This window comes from Rattus rattus, chromosome 12 (assembly GCF_011064425.1).
Source record: "Rattus rattus isolate New Zealand chromosome 12, Rrattus_CSIRO_v1, whole genome shotgun sequence".
Classification (NCBI taxonomy): Eukaryota; Metazoa; Chordata; class Mammalia; order Rodentia; family Muridae; genus Rattus; species Rattus rattus.
Window position 1 is genome coordinate 3,374,476 of NC_046165.1, and position 24,572 is coordinate 3,399,047.

General features: G+C 47.7%; 1 protein-coding gene across 1 annotated transcript in view; it reads left to right on the top strand.

The window, feature by feature from the left end:
* Positions 1–7,379: 7,379 nt before the first annotated feature.
* The window catches only part of Slc15a1 (solute carrier family 15 member 1), a 42,285-nt gene continuing 25,092 nt past the window's right edge, over positions 7,380–24,572 (top strand). Inside the window, exons 1-5 of the mRNA XM_032917644.1 lie at positions 7,380–7,426; positions 20,603–20,619; positions 21,013–21,094; positions 21,199–21,340; positions 22,712–22,831. Coding sequence (XP_032773535.1) covers positions 7,423–7,426; positions 20,603–20,619; positions 21,013–21,094; positions 21,199–21,340; positions 22,712–22,831 — 365 coding nt within the window. The 5' untranslated portion in view covers positions 7,380–7,422. The remainder of the gene's footprint in view (positions 7,427–20,602; positions 20,620–21,012; positions 21,095–21,198; positions 21,341–22,711; positions 22,832–24,572) is intronic.

A 24,572-nucleotide genomic window follows, 5' to 3' on the forward strand; every position in this document is an offset into this window, starting at 1 on the left:
CATTAAGGCAAAACAAAATAATTATTTAAGGTTTCAGCTGGGCCTGAAGTGGTACAGGCCTTCAATCTAAAACAACAATAACAACAAACTCACTGGTGATGTACCCACCTGGACTGAAATAGCTCAATGCTATGGGTGTGAGGTCCCAAATCAGTTCATAGTATTTGTGCTGGTTTAAATATGCTTGGCCCTGGGAATGGCACTATTGGGAGGTGTGGCCTTGTTGGTGTAGGTGTGACATTGTGGGAGTGGGCTTTAAGACCCTCATCCTAGCTGCCTGGATGTCAGTATTCTGCTAGCAGCCTTCAGATGAAGATGTGGAACTCTCAGATCTACCTGTACCATGTATGCCTATGTGCTGCCATGTTCCCACCTTGATGATACTGGACTGAACCTGTAAGCCAGCCCCAATTAAATGCTGTCCTTATAAGAGTTGCCTTGGTCATGGTGTCTGTTCACAGCAGTAAAACCCAAAATAAGACAATCCTGAAAGACAAAAACAGAGACATAATTACATAAGGCGCCTAGAAAAAATGTTTGCCATTTTAGAATTGGAGAAGGTTCTTATCTGTGGTCCAGAGGTGTGATCTATTAAGAGAACCGATGAAAGCCAGGCCTGTAATCAGAGATACCTGAAAGAGCTGATGTGTTCGTTATTGGGAAACTGGAAGTTGATGCCCCACCCACATAGCTCTAAATGACACTTCCTTGTCAACCTGTTCTCCAATCACGAGTCAGTAAATCTTTAACAACTAGCTCTCTGGGAGTTGGGAGATTAGAGCTGACTAAGTATTGTTGCAGATCTCTGTGGGGTCAACGTGTACCCCTTGGCTGGTACAAAAGAATACCTGACAACCTTCAGATTTAGATGAAAGCATGTATTTATTTTATTAGGAAAAAAAGTTATGAACAGGAAGAACACAGGCTAGGCAGCAGGGAATGCACCCATAATCCCACGACTCAGGAGGCGGAGGGGGGCAGAATTAAAAAAAAAACAAAAAAACAAAAACCAGGCGGGGCTGCATGGCAAGAACCCACTGAGGAGATGGGGTTGGGGGGGAGGAAGGGGACGGTGGTGGCAGTGGGCGGAAGAGGGTTGTATCACACAATCTGGCAGTGCACTGGAAGCATTCACCTTGGGGTGGAGCGTAACGCTGAAACCACCTAGAAGAAAATGTAATCAGATTCTACTGCTTGGTTCTATAGTTGGCACTAACATGAACCAAATAAGATATGTGTTGGATATAGGTTTTAGAATTATCCTTTAACTCATTAACAAAAGACTGTTACGAAACAGGCCACAAATGCTACCAATTCTGACCATGCAGAAGTGAAGAGAGAGAGTCAGACCTTGGTAGAGGAAAGACTTCGGTACCCCCCCCCCTTCGGAAAGCAAGAAAACATTGTCAAGACAAGTAATTCCATATATTGCTTAACACTATTGAAGAACCCAGTTGCAGATCTAAAACCAAGACAGTAAAACTATTTCATTGAAAGGGGTGTGGGGGGTGTTATAAAAGAAGAATTTTAATTGGTCTTAATGTCATTTTCACACTGGCGAGTCACTGCATATAATTTAGAGCTAATACATCTCAAAGGAGAAGTATAATTATTTATAATCACCGAGGTTAATTTCTATAAGACGAATGACAAAAAAAAGGAATCGCTGTGAAGGCAAGCAGTCCCGGAAGATCCGTGGAGCGTCTAGAGCAGACGACTCCATGGAGGCAGGAAACAGACTGGCAATTAGATGGAGCTTGGGGAATGGGATTATTGGCGGTGGTGGCACCAAGTATAGGGCTTCTTCTGGGGTAATGAAAATGTTCTAAAGTCAACCTACGTGACAGTTGTATTGCTCTATAAATACACTGAAAACACTGTAAGGAAATATTTTAATTTATTTCTTTTAGAATCTCCTACGAGAATTGTGTATTTATTTATATCACCCCTCTCTCCCTTATCCCCCCAATCATGACCTCTTCTATAACTGTCGTTACAGATGTGCACATGCATGTGCATACATGTGTGCACACATACATATACATATGTGTGTGTTTGTATACCATACAGAGAGAGTCAATCTACTGAGTTCTGTCTCTTCATGTTTTTAGAAACTTCCTATTTGGGAAGTGGACTAGTAAGTTCTTGTGACATTCGTTGTCTTTTCCCTTAGTTTATTTAGGACAGGAATTCTCCAGAATCACTATTATGACTGTGTTGTCTTGGGCATGATATCATGTCTTACTTGGTGATGTTAACCTGGGTCACTTGGTCAAGATGGATCCTTGGGTTTTGGTTTTTTTGTTTTTTTTGTTTTTTTAACCATAGTTATGACTTTTAAAAGTCACCATCTTGGGGGTTGGGGATTTAGCTCAGTGGTAGAGTGCTTGCCTAGGAAGCGCAAGGCCCTGGGTTCGGTCCCCAGCTCTGGAAAAAAAAAAAAAAAGTCACCATCTTGGGGAGATGAAGCTAGGGAAAAGAATTGTTAGTGGCCTCCCCCACAAAAAGTGATACATTTAATATAAAGTAATTTGATTTTTTTTGTAGTGAGCCATATTGGATTTGGGCCTGGCTGCTTTGTAACTGCATGGCCACAGTTAAGAAGTCATGGGATTGTTGGACAGAGGCCTCTCCCATGTATTTACGGCACAGGAAGAAAAGACCAAGTAGTAAACAGCTGGTGTCTCCACCGCATGACCTCTGCTGAGCCCGGCTGATGCTTGTGGAACTGACACACCTGGACCACACCTGGGTGGTTGTCAATTTACTTCTGCCTTTTGCTTCCTCAGCCTTTATCCTTGAGATTTAGGCTGGTCTTCTCGGATTTCTCCCTAATTAATTCAGGTCTCCTAGTTGGTCTTTTGTTACTGAAGCCAGGTAGTCAGGAGCCTGGGTTTCCCACTGTGCTTCCCAGATATTTTCTACCTGGAGAACTTGGGTATATAAGTGGTGAATAAAGCTACAGGAGACTCTCAGTCTCTCTCCCGCTCTTCCTCTCTTCTGCTCTTCCTCTCTCTCTCTCTCTCTCTCTCTCTCTCTCTCTCTCTTGTGTGTGTGTGTGTCTGTGTGTGTTTCTCTTCTTTCAGATCTCTCAGGTTGTAACATATATATTTTTTTGATACTATATGAAGCTAGAAAGACAGAGAAATTCCCTAAGACTCCATCCCTAACGTTAAATATGTGAAACTGGGTGGCATTGCATGATTAAGCTTAAATAGGCCTGTTGTGTGAGCATTTCTAACATCAGATGATAAACAAATTACTCTATCATTGGCACATAAGTCAACAATGCCTGGGGGTATTCCACCCTCTGGGTTCATGGGTCAGGATGGTTTCCTAAAGCAACCGTAAAGAAGTTGACTTTATTTTCTTTCACACCTGTGTGTGCGTGCACTCGAAGACTGGAAGTTGATGTTGGGAGTCTTCCTGAATTTCCTTGGTATAAAATGGGAGGATGGCTACTCCATTAATGAGACATGTCAAAATCCTGTACCCCCTGGGGTTGGGGATTTAGCTCAGAGGTAGAGTGCTTGCCCTGGGTTCGGTTCCCAGCTCCGGAAAAAAAAAGAAAGAAAAAGAAAAAAAGGAAAAAAAAATCCTGTACCCCCAAAGTGCCTCTGTTAACAGTTGCCCCAACTCACCGCTGAGCCTGCCTGCTTTCTGAATTCTGAGAATGTTATTTCTCTTTCTCCTGTCCCATTTCCCCTCTCCCCAGTATCTGCTGACATCTCCAGGTTGCCTGGCTTGTTTTTCTGTCAAATGCCAGTCAGGGTTGTCTTGTATTCCTTTCAAAACCACTTTTAAGCTGTTTTTTATCAATGATACAAAACAAACAAACAAACAAAAAGAAAACCCTACAGAGCGGACCTTGTGCATCCTGGTGACAGCAAGGCCTAAATCATTTCTCCAGGTCCCCTTGGCCATACTGTTGCAGTGGGAATGAGTCCCTCAAATGCTTTGATTGGAGGCCATAGTGAAAGCACGGCCAAGCTTATCGGGTGAGCGACAGCCTCCTGACTGAGCATAGATTTTGGCAGACATGGAGAAGACCTCAACAGAAAGGAACGGGAGGCAACTGTGTGGCTTTTCAGTAATCCGTGCAGTCTCTGTGTACTTTAGTTTTACCTCCGTAAAACATGTATGACAGCCGACAATGTTTCCTGGGGTAAGACTGGCAAATGTTGAAGACCTAAGCCAGATGGTGCGGAAACAGGAGCTCGATAAACACCTCTCTCTTTTTCTCTATTCTAGAAACTTCCCAAACAAAACAGTGCTTTGAGGAAGGAATTACATGAGATGATAGTGTATAGAGTTTAAGCATAAGACTTACATATAATGCGTGCTGAATATGAATGACTGCCGACTGAGAACTATATTTAAAACAGAATCTGCCGAAGAGTTGTGATTTCAGTTTATCTGGTTAAGTTTAGGTGGCGTCAGTTAACTTGCCTATGGAAGGCCTAGTCATTTTGATGCAGATTTTTAAGGTTTTTTTTTCGGTTATTTTATTTTATGTGTATGGGTATTTTATTTGCATGTGTGTCTGTGCACCATATGCATGCCTGGTGCCCCTGGAGTCCAGAGGGGGCATCTGATCCCACAGAACTGGAGTTAAGATAGTTGTAAGCCACCACATGGGTGCTGGGAACTAAGAACAGCAAGATCTCTTAACTATTGAGCTCTCTCTCCAGTCACCACCATGATGTGGTAAACAGGACAGCAGAGTTTGGTACAAGGCAAGGGTAGAACTGAGTCCTATAAGAAACATCTCCAGGGTTGGGGATTTAGCTCAGTGGTAGAGCACTTGCCTAGCAAGTGCAAGGCCCTGGGTTCGGTCCTCAGCTCAGAAAAAGAAAAAAGAAAAAAGAAAAGAAATGTCTCCATGTGCCTGGGTTTCATTTCTTACTACCCTGAGGACTGGAGGACTGATGTACTAAAGCCATAGACATTTCTTCTGCCATCTCTTGGTTCCAGAGTCTCACCGAGGGGGCCTTAGCTTAGCTGCTGGTCCTCCATCTTGTTTTCCAGCAACTCCCATTGGCTGGAGTTATAGCTCAGTGGTAAGCTATTGTGTGTGACAGCCTGGGCCTGGTTCTCAGCAACACCTCCCCAGACGTGTTTTTCTCAGACCAAATGACTTTACTCTTCCCTCTTCACATTCCCCTCGTTGCTCAGAACAACTGGAGGGGGCGCTGTGGAACTCAATTTTGTTGCTTATCCCAGCGGTCCCCTTAACCATCAGCCACCCAGAGCTGATGTCCTCAGAGGAGAGAGGCAGAGGTTTGTTCGAAGATGAAGGTAGGTGCGAAGATGAAGATGCAGGGACCACAGAGACCATCAGAAGCTGACAGATATGGCCCTGCCTGGTTAATACTTTGGCCTCCAGAACCAGGAGATGGTACCCTTCTGGTATTTTCCAGCTGCTGAAACTTTTGATTTGTTAGAGAAAGAAGCTCAGTGGTAAGAGCTGGAAGAGTGAGGTCAAAGGGTGGGCTGAGAAGAGCCCCACATAGTGTAACCCTCAGTGTAGAGCACATAGACTCCCAATCTGCTGTCCTCGTCCCATGCCAGGGAGCAGCCCAGCCCGCAGGACACAGAACACATATGCTCGGTGGACTAGGACCATATTGTGCCCCAGACAAACTGACCATGGAGACTTGACCATGGAGGTGGTAAATGACCCCTGCTCCAGTGAAGGTAAGCAGAGGAGACACAGCACCGGCCTCCCAAGCACCAAGTCACCAGCTGCTGTCCAGGATCCCAGAGTTTCTGACTGGGCGGATGCCATAGATCCTGGTGATGAATCAGGACCACACGGAAAAGCCTGATGCGAGCGGGAGTGCTTCCAGGGAGGCCCAAGATGTCGAAGTTTTGGACCTCAACAGCACAAAGTTCACCCTACCGAGGAAACCAACCAAAGGAAACAGTCGCATCCCACCCCTCAGTCGCCACCGCTGGTCAACAGCAGGTGTCTGCTGCGCTCCCTTCCCATTGGCCAAGGCAACACCTCCCACCATCCCCGTCACGAACCTTTCAGCAAAGTCAGCTGTTACTCTGGGAGTAGCAACCGGTCAAGGGTGGAAGGAGCGTCTTCCTCCCATGCCAGCCAGCGAAAACAGGGAAGGGCAGGTGCAGCTGCCTCTGAGAAAGGTTTTCCCCGTTCCACCCACGCACCCCCTCCTCCCAGAAGAGTGGCTGGAGTTCCTAAGGGCTGGTGATAAGGGCAGGGGATCAGATAAACAAAGTGATGCATAAACGGACTCCTCACCCTCAAAGGCTGTTCTGACCCATGCAAGAATATGGCTGAGTCTGGAGAAGGCTTTGCTAACTGAAAGAAGCCAGCCACAGACGAGGGGATTTGCACAGTCTGCTCGCACAGGACACCTGGGGGTGGGGGTGGAGCTAAGGTTGTGGAACTCAAGGAAGTAAAGTATTGACAGCCAGAGACGGGGAAGACAGGTGCAGAGCTGTTTAAAGGCAATAGAGCTTCATCGTGGAAGATGGAGTTCGGTAGACGGATGACGTTGGTGAATACACTTAATGCTTAGGATGGTCGTTGAATACCGTGTACTTGCCACTGACATTTTTTAAGACAATTGTGGGGAGTGAGAAGGGTGACTCTGAGCACTGGAGGAGAAGAAGCAGAGAAATCTAGTGGCAGACGAGCTGGAGCTGGGGAAGGAGTCTCTTTCTCAATAAATAAACGAATAAATAAACAAATAATTGAAACCCACTTTCCTCTCCCATCTTAACGTTCCTCCGTAAACTTCCTGAGCCTTAACTCCCTCAAGGCTGACCAGAAAGCAGAAAAATGGCCAGGCCAAGTATTACAGTCTTGTAATCGCAGAACTGGGGAGGAGGGATGCAGTGGGGTCAGGATGCCGGGTCTATTCTGCCGCGCGGCAAGTTCAAGGTCACAGACACAAAGTGTTATTGTCAGGTTTGCTTTCCCAAGCAAGGTAGAGCGGTTCTCTGAGCCCTCGTTTGTAAAATGTGGTCCCAGGAGCGGTTCAAGCCCTTTTGACTGCCAAACATGCAAGTCATGCTTTCTTGACTCAGCAAGTCCCAGCTTGGTGCCTGGCGACACACTGATCGATCACAGATCAACCAGATCACCAAGCCTCCTGGTGACCACTCACAAAGGGAGCCCTTGGCCCCAGATCCCTCTAGCCCCCCTGTTACTTGGGACAGATGCATCTGTCCTGCTCCAGGGGGTCTGGGACCAGCGGCCTTGGGACAGGTATCCTGCAGCAGGGGTTTAAGCGATGTTAGCCTCTGTTCCCTCAAGGGTGGAGCCCGCCCAGCCCCGCCTTGCACTCCTACAATCACACAGGTAGCCAGCTGGGCAGGGCCTGGAAACAAAGTAAGGGAGGCTGAACTCCTGCTTGCCAGTCGCCGGTCAGGAGCCTCGGAGCCGCCACAATGGGTACGTGAGTACGGCGGTAGCTGGGGCTGGGTCGCCGGGAGCAAGGACACTTCGGGGTCGCTGGGAGCAAGGACACTTCTGTCCTAAGGGAGATTGCGGAGCAGGTGCCAGGGGACAGGGACCAAATCCGCACTGGCGGCAGGGGACCGACTGTTTGGAGGTAGCCACTCCAGTAGTTTCCTCCTAGGTAGTCAGACGCCAAGGTTGGGGGCATAAACGCGCAACCTCTTAGACTCGCGGGCTTTCATTCTCCCGGTGCCAAGTGGCTGTGGCCTTGGAGTTGAGCTGAGTTCTGCTGGTGATGTCAGGAAGGGGCGGTACTGGGGGGGCCTCAGGGCGCCCCGTGGGACTTTGGTTCTGCCCTTGCCACTAGCTAAGAGGGTGAGCCTGGCATTCTCATGGGAATCCCTGGCTCCGGCGTCTGTGGAGCCACCTCTCTGTACCCACTCCTGGTTCTACCGCCGTCCTCAGATTTAAAAGGCACACAAGTCTTGAGCAGTCTAGAGTAGGAGTATCTGCAGAAGAACGGAGAGGCAGCTTGGTGCCTGCCCTGCTTCACAATAAGCTTGCTCTGGGAGTGACTTAGAAACACGGTCGAGGCCTTGAGTTCCTCGGTCCCCCTAAAGCTGGGGTACCAAGCTGACTTCTCCAAAGTTTTCAGGCTGTATGGACACAGGCAGCAAAGCTCCAACTTGGTCTCCCTGCATCGTGTTCATGTTGCCCCTTGCTACCCCTTGTGTTCCTGCCTCAGTACAGAGCGCCCTTGGGGACCTCACGTCCTCCGGGACTTCAACAGGAGTTTCAGAAGTAGCAGCAAGGGATTGGGTGACACCGTGAACTTTGGCTGTAGCAAACTAATGTTCAGGAAAGGTTTCTCATGTCATTTGAGATGAACAGCATCAGGCTACATACTGAACCCAGCTTCTTAAGAGGGGCTCCGGACCCCACTTCCTGCTGTAGTACTTGTAACCTTACTAGAGCTGCTTTAAGGTGCTTGTGTTGGACTCTGACGCCAGGTCCTGAGTTGCCACAGGATCCGCATTGTGTGAGACGCGTTTTGCCCTTCTAACGGGTAACTCTGGTGGGACAGTTCTCAGAGGCCTGGAAGAAAAGAATACAGAACAGACTCTGGAAGCATAGTGCTCCAGAGCAATGGGTGTTTCCTTATTGATAAACTAACTGGTCCTCAACCGGAGTTTTGCGCGGCATTGGTACAGTGACCAGTGACTTGTAATCACTGATTTGTAGATGTCTCAGCTTTTCAACCTCAAGAGCAAAGAAATGGAAAAGATCATTAAAAGTTACAGTGACCACCCCCCCCTCTTGAAAACAATGGCTGGCAGTTAAAGTGTGTCAAAATTGTTTCAGGTGCCACATGACAGGCTGTGACACTAGGAATACTTGGGGAGTGGAACTAGCAAGCAGCGGTTCTTAGAAACAGGTGCCCTGAGCTGCTGACTTCCTCCTGTGTGGTTCAAACCACTGTTCACACCAGGGACCTAACCTCGCTCCCCCTGGGAATCCAGGGGACAAAGCGATGACTGACTAGGAAGGAGAGAGACAGACGTGACTCTACAGCACCCACAGACTATGCAGCTGCCCCGGATGTGAATACCCAGGACTGAACCTGAGCACCGGTGGTTGAAATCTTAAACCTTGGCTTGTTTTTATGTAGAGCTCAGCACTCTCTGGTAGAGAAGAGCACAGTAGTAACACCTGGGCTCTGTCCTTGGTGCAGAAAAAGCCTCAGACGCTCAGTAAACACGTGGGTGGACCTGTCCCAATAAAACCAGTTACAGGCGTTGATGTCAACTTGTGAATGGTTCTTTTCACTTTTAATGGTCTTTAAAAAATCCCTTCTGAATTTTCATTGAATTCTATTTACTTATTGTGTGTGTGTGTGTGTGTGTGTGTGTGTGTGTGTGCCCACACCTGATCCACTCTCATTTTTGAGACAGAGTCTTATTCTATAGCTCAGGCTGGGTTTGAGACCTTAACTATACAGCCCAGACTAGTCTCAAACTCATAGCAATCCTTCTGCTTCAACTTTCCAAGGGCTGAGATTACAAGTCTGAGCCAACATACCTGGCATTTGTATATTTTTCTGCGTACTTGCAAAACGACCTTCAATCTTTTAATTATTTAAAAACAATGTATCACTCTTGGCTCCTTAGCTGGAGGCAGCCACAATCTCACCCCATCCTTGCCCCAAGGTATGGGTGATAAAAGAGAGGCTGTGTCCGCACTGATCTCTTGGTCTGTCTGCTGGAAAGAGGTCTCTGAATAACAGAAACTCTGCCAAGCTGGGGAGAAGTCTCAAGGAGAGAGCAGCCACAGCACCTTTAGGAAGCTAAGGAGACTTTCATTAAAGCTTTCTACGACATGATCTCTTTCCTGTCTTCACACCCTCTTAGTTAAAACTTAGCAAAAGGCTGTGCTAAAGGGCTATAATACACATTTCCCACTCCAGCCTCGAAACCCATGGCTTCTGTTCACTCAAACACTTGACTCTGAGGTCCAAGAGTCAAGTTCTTTGAAGGAAGCTCCCTTCCAGCTCCCAAGGCCGAGGAATCTGCTTCCTTGGCAGTCATGCTCAACCTCAGATCTCAGCCTTGTTAGTGTGTCTTGGGAGTTTTTCCAAGTCAGCCTCTTGCTTGGGTGTAGAAAGATGAGCCAGCCTTGCAGCAACCTCCCTCCTGGACATATAAAAGTCCTTCCCTATTCTCTCCTGCCTTAGGAGCGCTTGGTTCAACCAAAGTGCAGGGCCAAAGTGCCCCAGGAAGCTGGGAGTGGACAGCAGGTCGCTGAGTATCCCTTGGATGGAGACCTAGCTGGCAGCTCGAAAGGGGAATTAAAGCTCTTTCTGACATTCTCTAAATTTACTTTCACCTTTTTGTTTGTTTATTTTGAGACAGAATCACACTTCAAATGCTTCATACCTGAAAAAATTATCTTAAAACTCTAATCCTCCTGCTCCCACTTCCCAAGTGTAAGTATAGGGGCATAGCACCCATTTTATGTGGTGTGCAAGATCGAATCCAAGACTTTGCTTACGCCTAGCAAGCATTCTACCAACTGTGCTCCATCCCTAGCCTGGCACACGCCCCATCACCTGCATGGGCACCACCCCTAGGGTCCTGGCTCCATGGGACTCGGGTGTGGAAGCCAAGGATTATTGTGTTCTAGTGCCTTTGCCGCTGGTCCCAGTACCAAACTCTGAGAGTGATGGCTTACAGTGACCCTGAATGATCGTAACTGACAGCACTTTCTTCTCCTTGACCCTTACCCATGTGTAAACATTGCTATTGTGTTCTAGAAATTAGGCTGTGGTAATCTATAATAATTAGTCCAACCTTCCCTTGGGTACACATGAGTACATGTCCCTTGTGATGGGGAGTTTTGTGGCTGTTTGAAAAATGGCTGTGTAGGCAGAGAGAATCAAAGTGAAGTGCTGGCTCACTAGAGCTGGCAGAGTGGGCCTAAAGTCCTTGGTTTATCCAGATGTTCACTCCCCGTGGAAGGCCATAGAACAATCCTCCTGGAAGAAAATTACATCCTCAGGGCAGAAACCAAAGCTCTGAGAAACACTTCCCTCTTGGTTGTTGTTGAGATAAATGAGACCACAGGAAGCAGCCATAAACAAGGAGTCATTCTCCTGCTAAACTGTGGCTTTGCTGTTCACACTTCCATGGAGTCTCTGGGTGGAAGAGAATCTCATCTCGTCTTCTCGGGTTTTCTGATTTTTAAGTTTCCTATGGTTCTTGACATTACTGAGGCATCCCATGCAGTACAGAGCACAAACAGATCAATCGCCTATGCATTTGGCTAGTAGAAGGGCAGGCTGCCATTCTGTCCTCTTTGGGGTGAATCACTTTGGACAGAATGGCTAAGTACCATGAACCATGAGTAGAGGCTGGGACTTCTCAACCCCGCTGTGTCTCCACTCTGGGCCCAGAGCTCCATTACACAATAGCAAGTGGAGCCTATCCCTTGCAGGAGGGAAAGTGGGTAGGTGTCTCAGGTGAACTGATAAGGAAATGAAAACAAGGGTGACTTCTCAGGGACATCTACACATTCCTCCCTGATGACAGAGAATAGACCAATGTTACCAGGAGCCAGAGACAAGGACTGACTCAGAGATCCTGTAATGCTGTGGTTGCAACACAAGGAACCAGAGAATCTCTGTTTTGTAACTTTGCCCTTGGTTTACAAGCACAGCTGCTACTGGCTGGCAGATCGGAGCTAAGGCACGTGTCAGCAGTTAGAAAATGCTATTGCTGGAACTGGAGAGGTGGCCCAGCAGTGAAGAGGGTGGTTTGCAACTCCTCTTCCAGAGGACTCTGCCATCATCTTTGGCATCCTTCACCTGCACACACTGACACACACACACACACCTCCTTTAATTCCAGCTCACACACACACACACATCATCACTGGCACTTTGGGCACCTGCACACACACACACACAACACACACACACACACACACACACACACACACACACACACACACACACACACACACACACACCACACACAAATCAAAATGAATCTTTAAACAGAAGAAGAAAACATACACTGCCCCCAGGTGAAGAGGGACAGGATCCTCCTCCAGAGGCTACAGAAGGGGAAGGTCTCCCAGGGGTTTAGATGGAAGCCTGCCTGCAGCCCAGCTACCCGATTTCAGGAGTTCTCTCTCAGCGCAGGTTTGCGCTCCACCAGATACTATGTAGGAAGATGTAACAATGACCATGCGCCTCACTAGGAAGTTTTGATTCAAGAATCGGGTTCAGGACTAGAAAGGATACAAAGTATTCTTAGATAGGAAGACTCATCCCAAGTTCTCAAACCAAACCATTTAAAACGCCTGCAGTCAGCAGGGAGTGACAAGATTTTGTAACAAACTCTTTAGGACTCCCAACAGAGCTCTGTTCGCTTGTAGATCCGAGAATGTTCTTGAGAGAAAAAAAAAAAAAAGATTCTTTTCTCTGTTCAAGCCAAACACAAGAACTCACATCTTGTGTGCCTTTCTCGTGGCTCCCATAACTAAAGTGGCACTGTGTTTCAAAATGACAAGGGAGTCCCCTCACAGACATGGAGGCTGGGAGTCCAGTCAAGATATTAGGAGGCCATGCTCAGTCTGAAGGCTCCAAGGGGCCACTGGTCCAGGCCTTTCTTGTGGCTTCTGGTGGCATCACAGCCCTTGGCTCAGAGACATTGTCCAGTCTCTATTTCCACTGTTTTGTGGCCATCTTCTTCCTGTGTGTCTGTCTCGTCTCTTCTCTCTTATAAGGGAATCACTCACACAGGATTAATTCACACACACACACACACACACACACACACACCGCTTCTCCAGCTTAACCTCACCTAAATGAATTATCCTTGCAGCAAGTCTGTTCCCAAAAAGGCCATATTATGAGATTCTGGAAAGTTCTATCCAACCCCCATACAATACTAAGAAAATGTGTTATGTCGCATACATATGGAATTAAGTTGTATTATGTAGCATATAAAGATGACTCTACTGGGGTCAGCAGCATCTCAGGTGCCACCATGGGTGGCCAGCAACATAGATGAGCTTTTGCACCACAGCCCCAATAATTCTAAACAACCCATTAAGTAATGAAAAGTGTATGGGATAAACATCACTCCCATGATATTGGAAACCTACGCTGGGTGTGGTGACATATACTGACCATTAATCTCAGCACTTGCAAGTGAAGACATGCAGATCTTTGTAAGTTCAAGACCAGCCTGATCTACGCAGTGACTTCTAGGATAGCCAGGGCTACAGAGTGAGACGCTCTCTCCAAACTCAGGCAGAAATAGATCAGGTGAAATCAGAAACACTTAAACTGTCAATGTAAGCACAAGCAATCTATCTATTCTAAAACTCAGGGTCATACTCTGTTGATACTGTTAGGGGAGCGATGTTGATACTGTTGCTCTGAGCAGTGGGGTGAAGTCTCCAGGCATCACACTATTGAGACACTCACTCCTGCTTTATCTCCAAGGTAGCTGCTTCTGCCATGCCTGTTAATCCCGAGATTGCAAACCTGGGGGAAAGGTACTCACACACTTACACAGAGTGTTATTAGATAATATCTATCAAAATTTAAACTGCACACATTTTTACCAACATTTATGTCTAGATTATTTTTTATCTTTTCATTTAGCACTGAGGTGTGTACTATCTAAATGTCAATGCAAAAAAATATTTTCATTCCGCCTCAAATCTTTCAGACCAATTTTGCAATGGTAAAGCAGGTTTTTATTTTTTTTAAGTCCTGATTTGTCATCCTAAAAAAAGAAAGCCTTTGTGAATAACAGTTGTAGTCTGAGTTGTCTCTAAAACAAACTCCTCAAAAGACTAAAGGCTGATTTCTTTGAATTTGGCAACGTATAGATGGTTTGAACCTTGTTCTCTCCTATGAAAATATACAAGATCACGCTGTGTATAAATATAGCATGCTCAGCACACATTCCTACTGCTAGTGGGCCAGTTCCTGTCCTCTGTCAGGAGTCTTCAACCTGAGCTGGAGGTGGGAGGTGGCCCATAGCCACCCCCATCATATCTTCCCTCTGTCTCCTTCCAGTGGTCTCTCTGGAGAAGAGCCTCTCTTCTTTAATCAAGGAACACAGTCCTTTCTTCACCCTCAAACACATGCATTCATACTTAGCCTTAGTCTAAGTCCTGGCCCAAGGGTGTTCTGCAATAAAAATATGAGTGCAGATAAAGAAGCCAACTTGGGGAGCAAGGGTTATGTCAGTTGCTTTACATTTGCCTTGACAAAACACCATGACCAAGGCAACTTAGAAAAGAAAGTATTCCACTGGGGCTCACAGGTCCACCCGGTTATAGTCCATGACCATTGAGAAGGAGAGGGTGGCAGCAGCAGGTAGGCATGGCTCTGGAATGTTTGATGAGAGCTTATACCATGATCCACAAGCTTGAGAGAGAAGGGGAGGGAAGGAGAAGGGGAAGGGAGGGAGGGAGGGAGGGAGGGAGGGAGAGAAGAGAGGAAGAGAGAGCAAACTGGGAATGGTAGTTTGGGCTTTTAAAACCTCAAAGCTGGGCTGGAGAGATGGCTCAGCGGTTAAGAGCACTGACTTGGTCTTCCAGAGGTTCTGAGTTCAAATCCCAGCAACCATATGGTGGCTCACAACCATCTATGTGTCTGAAGCCAGCTACAGTATAGTTATATATAATAAATAAATACATCTTTAAAAGAAAGAAAACCTCAAAGCCCACCCCTAGTGACACACCTCCTCCCACAAAGCCATGCCTCCTAACCCTCCCCAAAAACGAAGGACCAAGCATTCAAAGATATGAACCTGTGGGGGCCATCCTCATCCAGACTACCATAGCTTACCATGCCTAGGGTATGGAATCGGGTATCAGGATCACACCTGATCCCTGTCTATATCTGAGCAGAATTTAAGACTACCACTTCCTGGGCCCTCTGTTTTGCTACACATTAACTCTGAGGGACTCTCTGACCTCCTGACCTTTCCATGCCACGGAGCAATTTGGGACTGACTGATCTCTAAGCTTGTCAAAAGATAGCTGGACCCCGTGGCCCACCATGACCCTTTCTGCAAATCACAGGTATGCCCAGAGAATAACGTCTGGTTAGAAGACAAGACTGTGCGTGCTGATACACGCGTTCAAAGAATGTTGTCAGAAATTGTTGTCAGGTACCTTTTTGGTTTTAGTTTTTAGGTTTGTTTTGTTGTGTTGTGTTTTGTTTTAAGACAAGGTCTTACTATGTGTCTCTGTCTATCCTGGAACTCACTGTGTAGACAAGGCTGGCCTCCAACTCATAGAGATCCACCTGCCTCTGTCTCCTGGGTGCTAGGATTAAAGGCATAGTCTGCCTTGCCTGACAAAGTCAGCTGTCTTCCTTACTCTCTCCACCTTACGTTTTCAGACAGTCTCTGTCTTACCAGCTCATCTAGGCCGGCCGGCCAGCTTCAGAGATGTTCCTGTCTCTACCTCTTCAGTGCTGGGATTTGGCTGTTCTTTGCCTTGCTGGCTTTATCTGTGAATACTGACATTCTGAACTCAGGGCCTCATGCTTGCACAGCAGGCATGAGTTTCAGTCTGAGTCTAACTCAGTCTGACCCAGCCGTCTCCCTGGCCCTTCAATGTCGCAACATGAAGTAACAAGTGGTACAGAGCAAACGGCCTTTGACCATTTGGGGCTGCAATATGGATCCCCGAAGTTCAGATATAGAGAAGTCCAGCCCCTCCCCCCCAGGACCCAGAATGTGACCTCTCTGAAGAGCGGGCCAGTTGCAACTGTGACTAGTTAATTAGTTAATATCGGATCATAGCATAGTGGGGTAGGCTACACATTCAGAATAACTAGCATCTTTCTGTTAGGGGAGGTTTGAGCATGGGTTCACATCTGAGAGGGGTGCTCTGTGGAGGTGAAGACGATGGCAGACGATGCCTCTATGAACCGAAGGGTACCACAGAGTGCCAGAAACCCCCAGGGTGGCTCAGAAGACAGCAACTCTCACAACACCTCGATCTCAGACCTCTAGCTTCCGAGAGTGTGAATCAATGGATCCAGGCTGCTTTTGAGACACCTGCATGGGAAACCTTGGGTTCTAGCCCTTTAAAATGCACATGCTGGCTGGGAGCTGTGCCCAAGCCTGAGCAGTAGGTGCCAAGGTGCAAAGGTGAAGATCCAGCTGTTGAGACACAGGAGACAAAGCACAGCCTGACCGACAGATGAGAACGATGCAGGGGCACCTTACCACTTAAGTAGATCGCACTGCCAGGGTGCCCTGGCACCTGTCCTGCAACATAGGCATATGTCAGAGGCTGCTGCTGTCACTGTGAGTTATGAGGTGCCCCACTGCCGAGGAGTGACTTAGGGGGCGCACGGAGTATGGACTCATCACAGCTTCTCCTCCTTGTCCCGAAAGGGCCACAAGACTTCTGCCACAACTCAGACCAACCATGGCCAATCAAGTCCTGGGTATGGTCCAGGGACTGAGCTGATCCTCTTGGATGGCATCACGCCCAAATCATTTCATAAACTCCATGCTTTCTCATCGGCAGTGCTCCTGGCAGTAGTAGCTTCACACTTTTAGCGGCTAGGCAGCTTTGCCTTGTTCATGGGGTGTTGGTTTTTATTTAAGACAGAGCCTTCCTACGTAACCCTGGCTGTCCTAGAACTTGCTCTACAGACCCACCTGGCCTTGAACTCCAGATATCTGCCTGCCTCTGCCTCCAGAGTGCTGGGACCACTAAGCCTGGCTTAGCTTGCTTTGGTAATGAATAAAGACAGGGCAACCTCTGCTGTCTTCACCCTGCTTCCCTTCTTTGTTTGGTGTTTCTGTTCACCCACTGACTGACTCAGGATAAAGGCTGAATTTCAATGACAATGAGATCAGCAGAGCGCCTCCCCCGACTTTTCCATGGAAGGAGAGACACCTACGAATTTGTCCAGACTCTGGGGTGCAGGCACTTTTAGAAATGGTAAGAAATAGTTTTCTCTCCACTTCCTTTCTCAGACCTCGACAAAGTGCTTTGTCTGTATCCCAAACCCAACCTCCAAAAGTGTCCCTGAGGGAGCACCGCTGTGCCACACGGCAGTGTTCTGACTGTGGACGGCATACACCTATAAGATTACAGTATCCTGGGGGCCTGTGGTAGGTTTACCCTCCTGGTTTGTGTAAATACACCCCATGGTGTTCAAACACGGATGAAAATATCATCCTCATCTTTGCCATCAATGGTGAAATACGTTTCCCAGGACATGTCCCCACTAAGCACCTCTCGCTGTATTGAGTTTAGGTAACAAAACAGTACTTAGAGATTCCAAGCCTACATGGCTCAATTTATTATGCTCCACATAAATCACAGAAAATTTCCTCATCAGAGGAGAAATGTTAGTAAGAGATGGGTCTCACTAGAGTCTCATTTTCCCCCTCCTTCTCTGTTCCTCCACTGCATCCCAAAGTTAGTAATGAGAGAAATGTTTAATATATACTTACTGTTATTGGTTTATGTCTAAACCTTTTAGATAATAGAAATCCATTAAACATAATAACAGCAAAGGCCAATGTTTCGTCGGCGATTAGACACACAGGCACCACTGAGCTCTCGAGATGAGGGAGTCCAGATATAGTTCTGGTCATACTTAACATCTCCAAGTGACCTACAAGCTGTTCTAGAAACATGGGCTCGCCCAACACGCTCACTGAGTGGTCTAAAGTAAACCGAGTCTTGTTGAAATCTGAGTTCAAATCAAGTCTCGTGTGGCCCCTGGTTCTACACTTGGCCTTTCTCTGATAGCGGTCCTGTTGACATGGGTACGTTCAGATAAGAAGTGCTGACTTCGGTGTATGGCCAGCAAGATAGCTTTGGATTCTATAAAAAGAGTTTAGCAACCTCTGTCCAGGAGTAATAAAGGCAGTTCTCAGGAATGCATACCTTTCAAAACACAAAACACTTCCTGCAGGATGCCTGGGTCCTACCATCTTGGGCTTCTGCTTCAAGAACGCAAGCCACCCTGCAAACCAATCAGGGCACTAAAGACTACCCCAAAGCCTGGCTTGCTCTGCGGTCCTCCCTGGGCTCCTTTTAGCTAACTGTAGTCAGTCTCAGCTACTTTGTGAGTTCTCTTTTTCCCACCCTTTATTCCTCTATCACTAGATAGGAGAGAAGGAGAGAGAGAAAGGAAGAGAGAGGGAGAGAAGGAGAGAGAGAGAGGGAGAAATCTGAATCTGAATCTATTTTTTCTAGTTTCTTCTTCGCTTGAGTGAGGCTGAACAGTTCCTTTTCCACAATGAAATTCTAAACCTGATGATTGGTCAACCAAGGACTCAGCCCTCCAAACATTTCCTGTACCCTGTATACATTTGCTGTAAACCGGTGCCTGGTAATATTTAACAGTAATATATAGTCACTGCTCTGGAGATAAGGTCCCTCCCCTGTGAACCAGAACATCTAGGGACACGGGAAAGGCAGTACTGTGGAGAGACTGGGCCTGGCTCTGTGGACTCTGGGCTTGCCGCCCTCCCTCATGAGAGCGTCTGGGCCTTTGTGTTAGTACAATTCCTTGCCTGGTCCTCTGAAGGCCTTGGGGAGACCACGTTCTTTGAAGTTTAGGTAGATGGAGCGGCGTGCTGTCTCCTCGAGAACACAAGCTGCCCTGCTGCCCTGCACAAATCAGGAGTGGAGGAGAGGAGCCTTCACAATAAACTGTATCAGTCTGAGGAAAGCCAGACTGGGCCATCTTGTTGGCCCCTTGGGAACTTGTGCGGTACCTTACACAGCAGATGGTGTTCTCCTCACTCCCCTATGATTGTCAAGGCTAACCCAGGGTCCCAGGTGGCAGCTGGCAAAACTGAGATTCAATCCCAGCTCCGATCCCATGTTTCTCGTTTGTACCTTGAAGCAGCCCCTTCCATCAAAGAAAACCGAGTTTGGTTGTGGTGTGGAATCTCTGGCTTCAGCTTCAACCACAGGAGGGTGGGGAATGAGAGTCCAAGGAGGTCAGGATGGTGGTGTTTCCCTCCTTGAAGCAAGGACTAAAATAACATCAAATGTACTCTGAAGTGGGCAAGAGACTGCAAGACCGTTCAGTGTGGTGCCCCCCTCCCGCCCCCGCCCCCGTGATGCCCTGGGGCCATGGAGGAATTCGAAAGTGCAGCTCAGCTGAAGGGAGCGGGTTGTGCTGCTGGTGGTGGTGGTGGTGGGGAGGGGAGCTGGGAGCCACACAGACCGACAGTACACAGCATCGAGTCAGGGGTTAGAGTTGTGAATGCAGTGGACAATTGTACTTACCCAGCTTCTGCCTTTGGTTTCTGCTCTGGATAGGTGGTCTTCCTGGTTCTCAGGGCCAGGGAAGTGAGGATCTTTACATATGGAGATCTGTCAGGAAACCAGAGACCACAGCTTTTACGGGCTTCTCAAACAAAGGTCCCCAGACTGCAGTATCCACCTCACCTTGGAGCTTGTTTAAAAGCCAGATCCTCCCTGCCCCCTCTCTGATTTACTAAGTATACAGCATCCTGCATGTACACCTGCAGGCCAGAAGAGGGCACCAGATCTCATTACAGATGGTTGTGAGCCACCATGCGGTTGCTGGGATTTGAACTCAGGTCCTCTGGAAGAGCAGACAGTGCTCTTAACCTCTGAATCATCTCTCCAGCACCCCCTCTCTAACTCTTAGTACAAGACAGAGGGGCAAGTGCAGTGTCCAACAAGCCCTCTCCAGATAATTCACCCTACTGTAGGGCAGGGTGCATGGGGTGGGGGTGGGGGGGCAGGACTGGGGTTTAAGGGTTACTTACAATTTTCCAGTGCAGCAGCTTTCAAAGCATGCAACCACTGGAGACTGGTTAGAAAAACGCAGTCACACGCGGTCTGCAGACCTACGAGTCAGCAGCACTGGCCCAGACCGCCAGTCTGTTCTACAAGCCCCCGGGAAAATCTCAGGCACAGCAGTTTGTAGCCCACTACCGCTGAGTTGACTCCTAACAGAGGACGGGCGTGTGCCTCAGGGCACTGTAAGATGAGGTCAATGGGGACTGGGAAACAGGAAGAGGGTGGGCTCCCCCTGAAAGGGGGCACAGTGGTGCAGGTAGCCTAGAGGAAATGGCCTATCACAACAGCACACTGTGTGAAGGGAATACCAACACCAGTGCTAGCGCTCGACTTAGGGACATGCTAGATGGATGGGCTGCTATCCCCCATGTCACAAACTTTGAAAGGATACACAACGCCATGAGCAAACCGTTGGCTACCACTGGAGTCTGCTCCGAGAAGGGCAGGAAGGAAGGCAGGGTTAGGAACAGAAAGGCTGAGGCTTCACTCATTGCTAGACGCCTCAAAGTGTGTCATACCTCAACGATTTAACCCTCAAGAACCCCACTGACCCTGTGAGATGGGGAAGAACACAGAGGCAGCCTTTGAAGTGTTTGAGGAGGAAATGGTTTGGCCATAGTTTCCTGAGCACTGGTTCTCACTTTTGAATCTCACAAGCATTGCCTGAGGAGGTCAGTCCCCCTCAAAAGAGATGTGAGTCCTGTGTCGGGATCCCAGAAGAAGCTAAGGCATATTCTTGTCCAGAGCCAGAGGAGCTGAGCCGGGCTCTGACTAGAGCAGTCATAACTTGACTTTAACGTTGTTTTGTTTTTTTTTTTCTTTCAGGGATGTCCAAGTCTCGGGTGAGTATCCTTTGTCCTCCCCCGAAATCTTCATCCTGTAAGTTACACAACGTTTTGCTCTTTGGCGAACATAGATAATGCCTTATTCAGTTGACACACGTGCTTAGGGCATAGAGATGTTCCTGAGTTCTGCATGAGATGTCCTCGGCTTAAGGGATGCAGTTTATTTCCTTCTCTTGCTACTTGATCTACCCCATTACTGTCTCTATGTGGGAATAACTAACATAAAGCTATAAAAATCACAATCCTGGTTCTGAATGGAACTGGGAATTTATTACACGTGTGGTGAATCTCTGTCTAGCTTCCCAGGCTAGAGTGTGAGTATGGACGGGGGAGGAGTGTGTGGACTGGGGAGGAGTGTGTCTAAATATTACTTCCTTACTTGTGTGTCAGGGTTGCTTTGGCTACCCATTGAGCATCTTCTTCATCGTGGTCAATGAATTCTGTGAAAGATTCTCCTACTATGGGATGCGAGGTAAGTTTCCAGCTCACCTCCCCCTTCTGTAAGAGCACACATTGCCTCAGCCAGCCCTAACTCTGTTTCTCTCCCCTCCCCCCACTCCCCGCGTCTGTGGAAAGCTCTCCTGGTTCTGTACTTCAGGAACTTCCTTGGCTGGGATGATGACCTCTCCACGGCCATCTACCATACGTTTGTTGCCCTCTGCTACCTGACTCCAATTCTTGGAGCTCTGATCGCAGACTCGTGGCTGGGGAAGTTCAAGTGAGTGACTGGGGCTTGCACACCACACAGAAATGTAAACTGTGAGCTTTGTGACTCAGGATGGTAGACTCTGGGCTTGGGGAGGATTCAAGAAAAAGAAACTCATAGGACATCTGTGGCCTTGTTTCTGCTTCATTTTGTATTCCTAGGACTTAGCGCTGTAAATTCAAGATGGTTGAGGTTTTGTTCACACATACACACACTCACACACACACACACACACACACACACACACACACACACATGCATGCACTTGAGCAAACAAACTGTATCATTTTGAAATAGTGGCAGAGCAATAGTACCAACCAACCAGAGCTCTCAGGGACTAAACCACCATCCAAAGAGTACACATGGACAGACCCATGGCTCCAACTGCGTATGTAGCAGAGGATGGCCTTGTTGGGCACCAATGGGAGGAGAAGCCCTCAGTCTTGCCAGGAGAACCCCCCAGTGTAGGGGAATGTCAGGGCAGGGAGGCTGGAAGGTGGGGTGGTTGGGGTGGGCAAACACCCTTATAGAAGAAGGGAGACGGGGAGGGGATAGGGGGCTTATAGACGGGAAACCGGGAGAGGGAGTAACGTTTGAAATGTAAATAAAAAATATCCAATAAAAAATTAAAAAAAAAAAAAAGAATTAGTGGCAGGGAGCCTGACTATCCCTGGTGAGGAAAAGACTGCCTGACACTCAGGTCTTGCTGCTACAGGGTCATGTGGTTTGGTGGGTGGGAAGCCATTGTGAGTACTCACCCAAACAGGGGATACCTCATGGGGAAAGCTTCTGGGAACTTTATAGAGAAGGAAGATGCTCTTCTAGGTCAGCGTGCTCACACAGACCGGAGGAAGAACAGTCAGCATTCTTTAGAGAAGTCTGTAAATTTACTCAGAGTCCACTCCTGGACAGCCACAGCTACCAGGCACAAGCTAGAAACGTTGTTTTCTTAGTGGTCTGAGAATATCAGAGATATGTACACTCTGTTTTGATCAAGTTCAGTCTGAATTTCCTCCCATCCAATTCCTCTCTTACCCCCACCATGCATTCCTATCCAAAGTCTGTCTGTCTGTCTGTCTGTCTGTTTCAACCTGGAGCCTGCTCAATGCTGCCAAGATTTTTAAGTCTTGTCCACAGCTACAAATACTGATTTCTGTGGTGGCAGAGGTAGGGGTGGAGGGAAGTTGGAGGTGGGTCTTCCCCGTTCTGGGCTCTAACCACAATTTCACTCTATGCTCTCCCTTCCTGAGAGTTCCCATTTTTTCCACGTTTGAAAACTGGGTAGATCCATGACTGGGTTCTCTGAAGCTCTGCCGGAAGAAGAATGAAAGTGAACAGCTACAGTGCTACTAACTCGGACTCTCCTGCCCTTTCTAAACACAGGACAATTGTCTCACTATCCATCGTCTACACGATCGGACAAGCCGTCATCTCAGTGAGCTCAATTAATGACCTTACAGACCACGACCACGACGGCAATCCTAACAACCTTCCTTTGCACGTGTGAGTCCACCCTTTCACTGCTCGATTAGTTGGCGATCTGGTGGTTCATCTCTTTTCTGAAGTGTCCTCCAAGAGAATGGAGAAGTCTTTGTCTCTACTCAGTAATGTAGAGAAGACAGTTCAGTGTGTCTCCATCCTAATGTCTGCTCGCTTTGACTAGTGGGGAACATGCCATCCAGTGTATGCTCATGTGAAGGTTTTCATGCTCATAATATCTTCCCTAGGGGGACATAACTCCCATAAACCTTGGCCCTCAATGCCACTAGATTTTCCCAATAACCTAAGACCTTTAGTTTCTCCCTGAAACCACAGTAGATTTTTTTTCTATCTGTTCCACTTAACAGACATTGTCCTAGCCACCTGTTCTGAACTCTTGACAGCAAGATCTACTCTTATTTTCTTTAAAGATGTATTTATTATATATGAGTACACTGTAGCCGTCTTCAGACACACCAGTAGAGAGCATCGGATCTCATCACAGATGGTTGTGAGCCACCATGTACTTGCTGGGATTTGAACTCAGGACCTCTGGAAGTGCAGTCAGTGTTCCTAACCACTGAGCCACCTCTCCAGCCTGGTCTAGTCTTACTGGAGCTATTCTCCTTCCTACTATGAGGCCTGGTACACTAATTACAAAGCTTACTCATTTGCTTACTGCTTTTTAACACAGAATCTTACTATGTATCCCAGGCTGGTCTAGAACTTGCTATCTAGATAGCCCAAGCTATCTAGTCTCAAATTCCCAATCCTCCCACCTAAGCTCTCCCATGTGCTGGGATGGCATGTGTGATGTGTGCACTGCTCTTCTGTTAGGGGTACTATTGCAACGATGACCAAAATCAAGTTGGCCAAAATCAAGTTGGGGGAGGGTTTATTTGGCTTATATTTTCATATCGTAGTCCATCACTGAAGGGAGTCGGGTTGGGAACTCAAACGGGGCAGGAACCTGGAGGCAGGAGCTGATGCAGAGGCTGTGAAGGGTGCTGCTTACTGATGCTCCCCATGGCTTGCTCAGCCTGCTTTCTCAGAACCCAGGACCACCAACTCAAGGATGGCACCACCCACCCTCCCCCATTAATCACTAATTAAGAAAATACCCCACAGGCTTGCCTACAGCCTGCCCTTCTGGAGGCATTTTCTCCCCTAGGGCCCCCTCCTCTCCAGTGGCTCTAGCTTATGACATAAATAAAACCAGCCAACACAGCCGACCCCTTGCCAACTTGACACAAACACAACGCCGTTCAGCTACAACCCTTCCTTTATTTACCCCAAGATCATACATGAATATGAACATCACAATCTAAAATATTCCACATTTTAGAAGTCCCCCGGTAAATTCTTAAAATCTCAGTCTCTAGCCAAGTACTGAGGTGCAACGACTTTAATCTCAGCACTCGGCAGCAAAGGCAGATGGATCTCTGTGAGTTCAAGGCTAGCCTCATTTACACAGTGGGTTCCAGGTCAGCCAGGGCTACACAGTGAAACCCTGTCTCAAAAGAAAAATTATTATATTTCTTAATGTAGGAGCAAGCCATCTCGTGGGCTGTAAATACAACTGAAGTTTAAGTCAGTAGCTATAATGCCCATTCAACTTTCCTCCTGAATGCATGTGTGCCCACGGAACAGCTCTCCCTGTCTGGTGCATGGGCCAGAAAGAGCAGTGTCTGTCGTGAGGGGCAGCTATGAGCTCACTGGGCTGCCCAGAGCACCAGGTCTGAGCCAAGGTTTACCACAAAAGAGC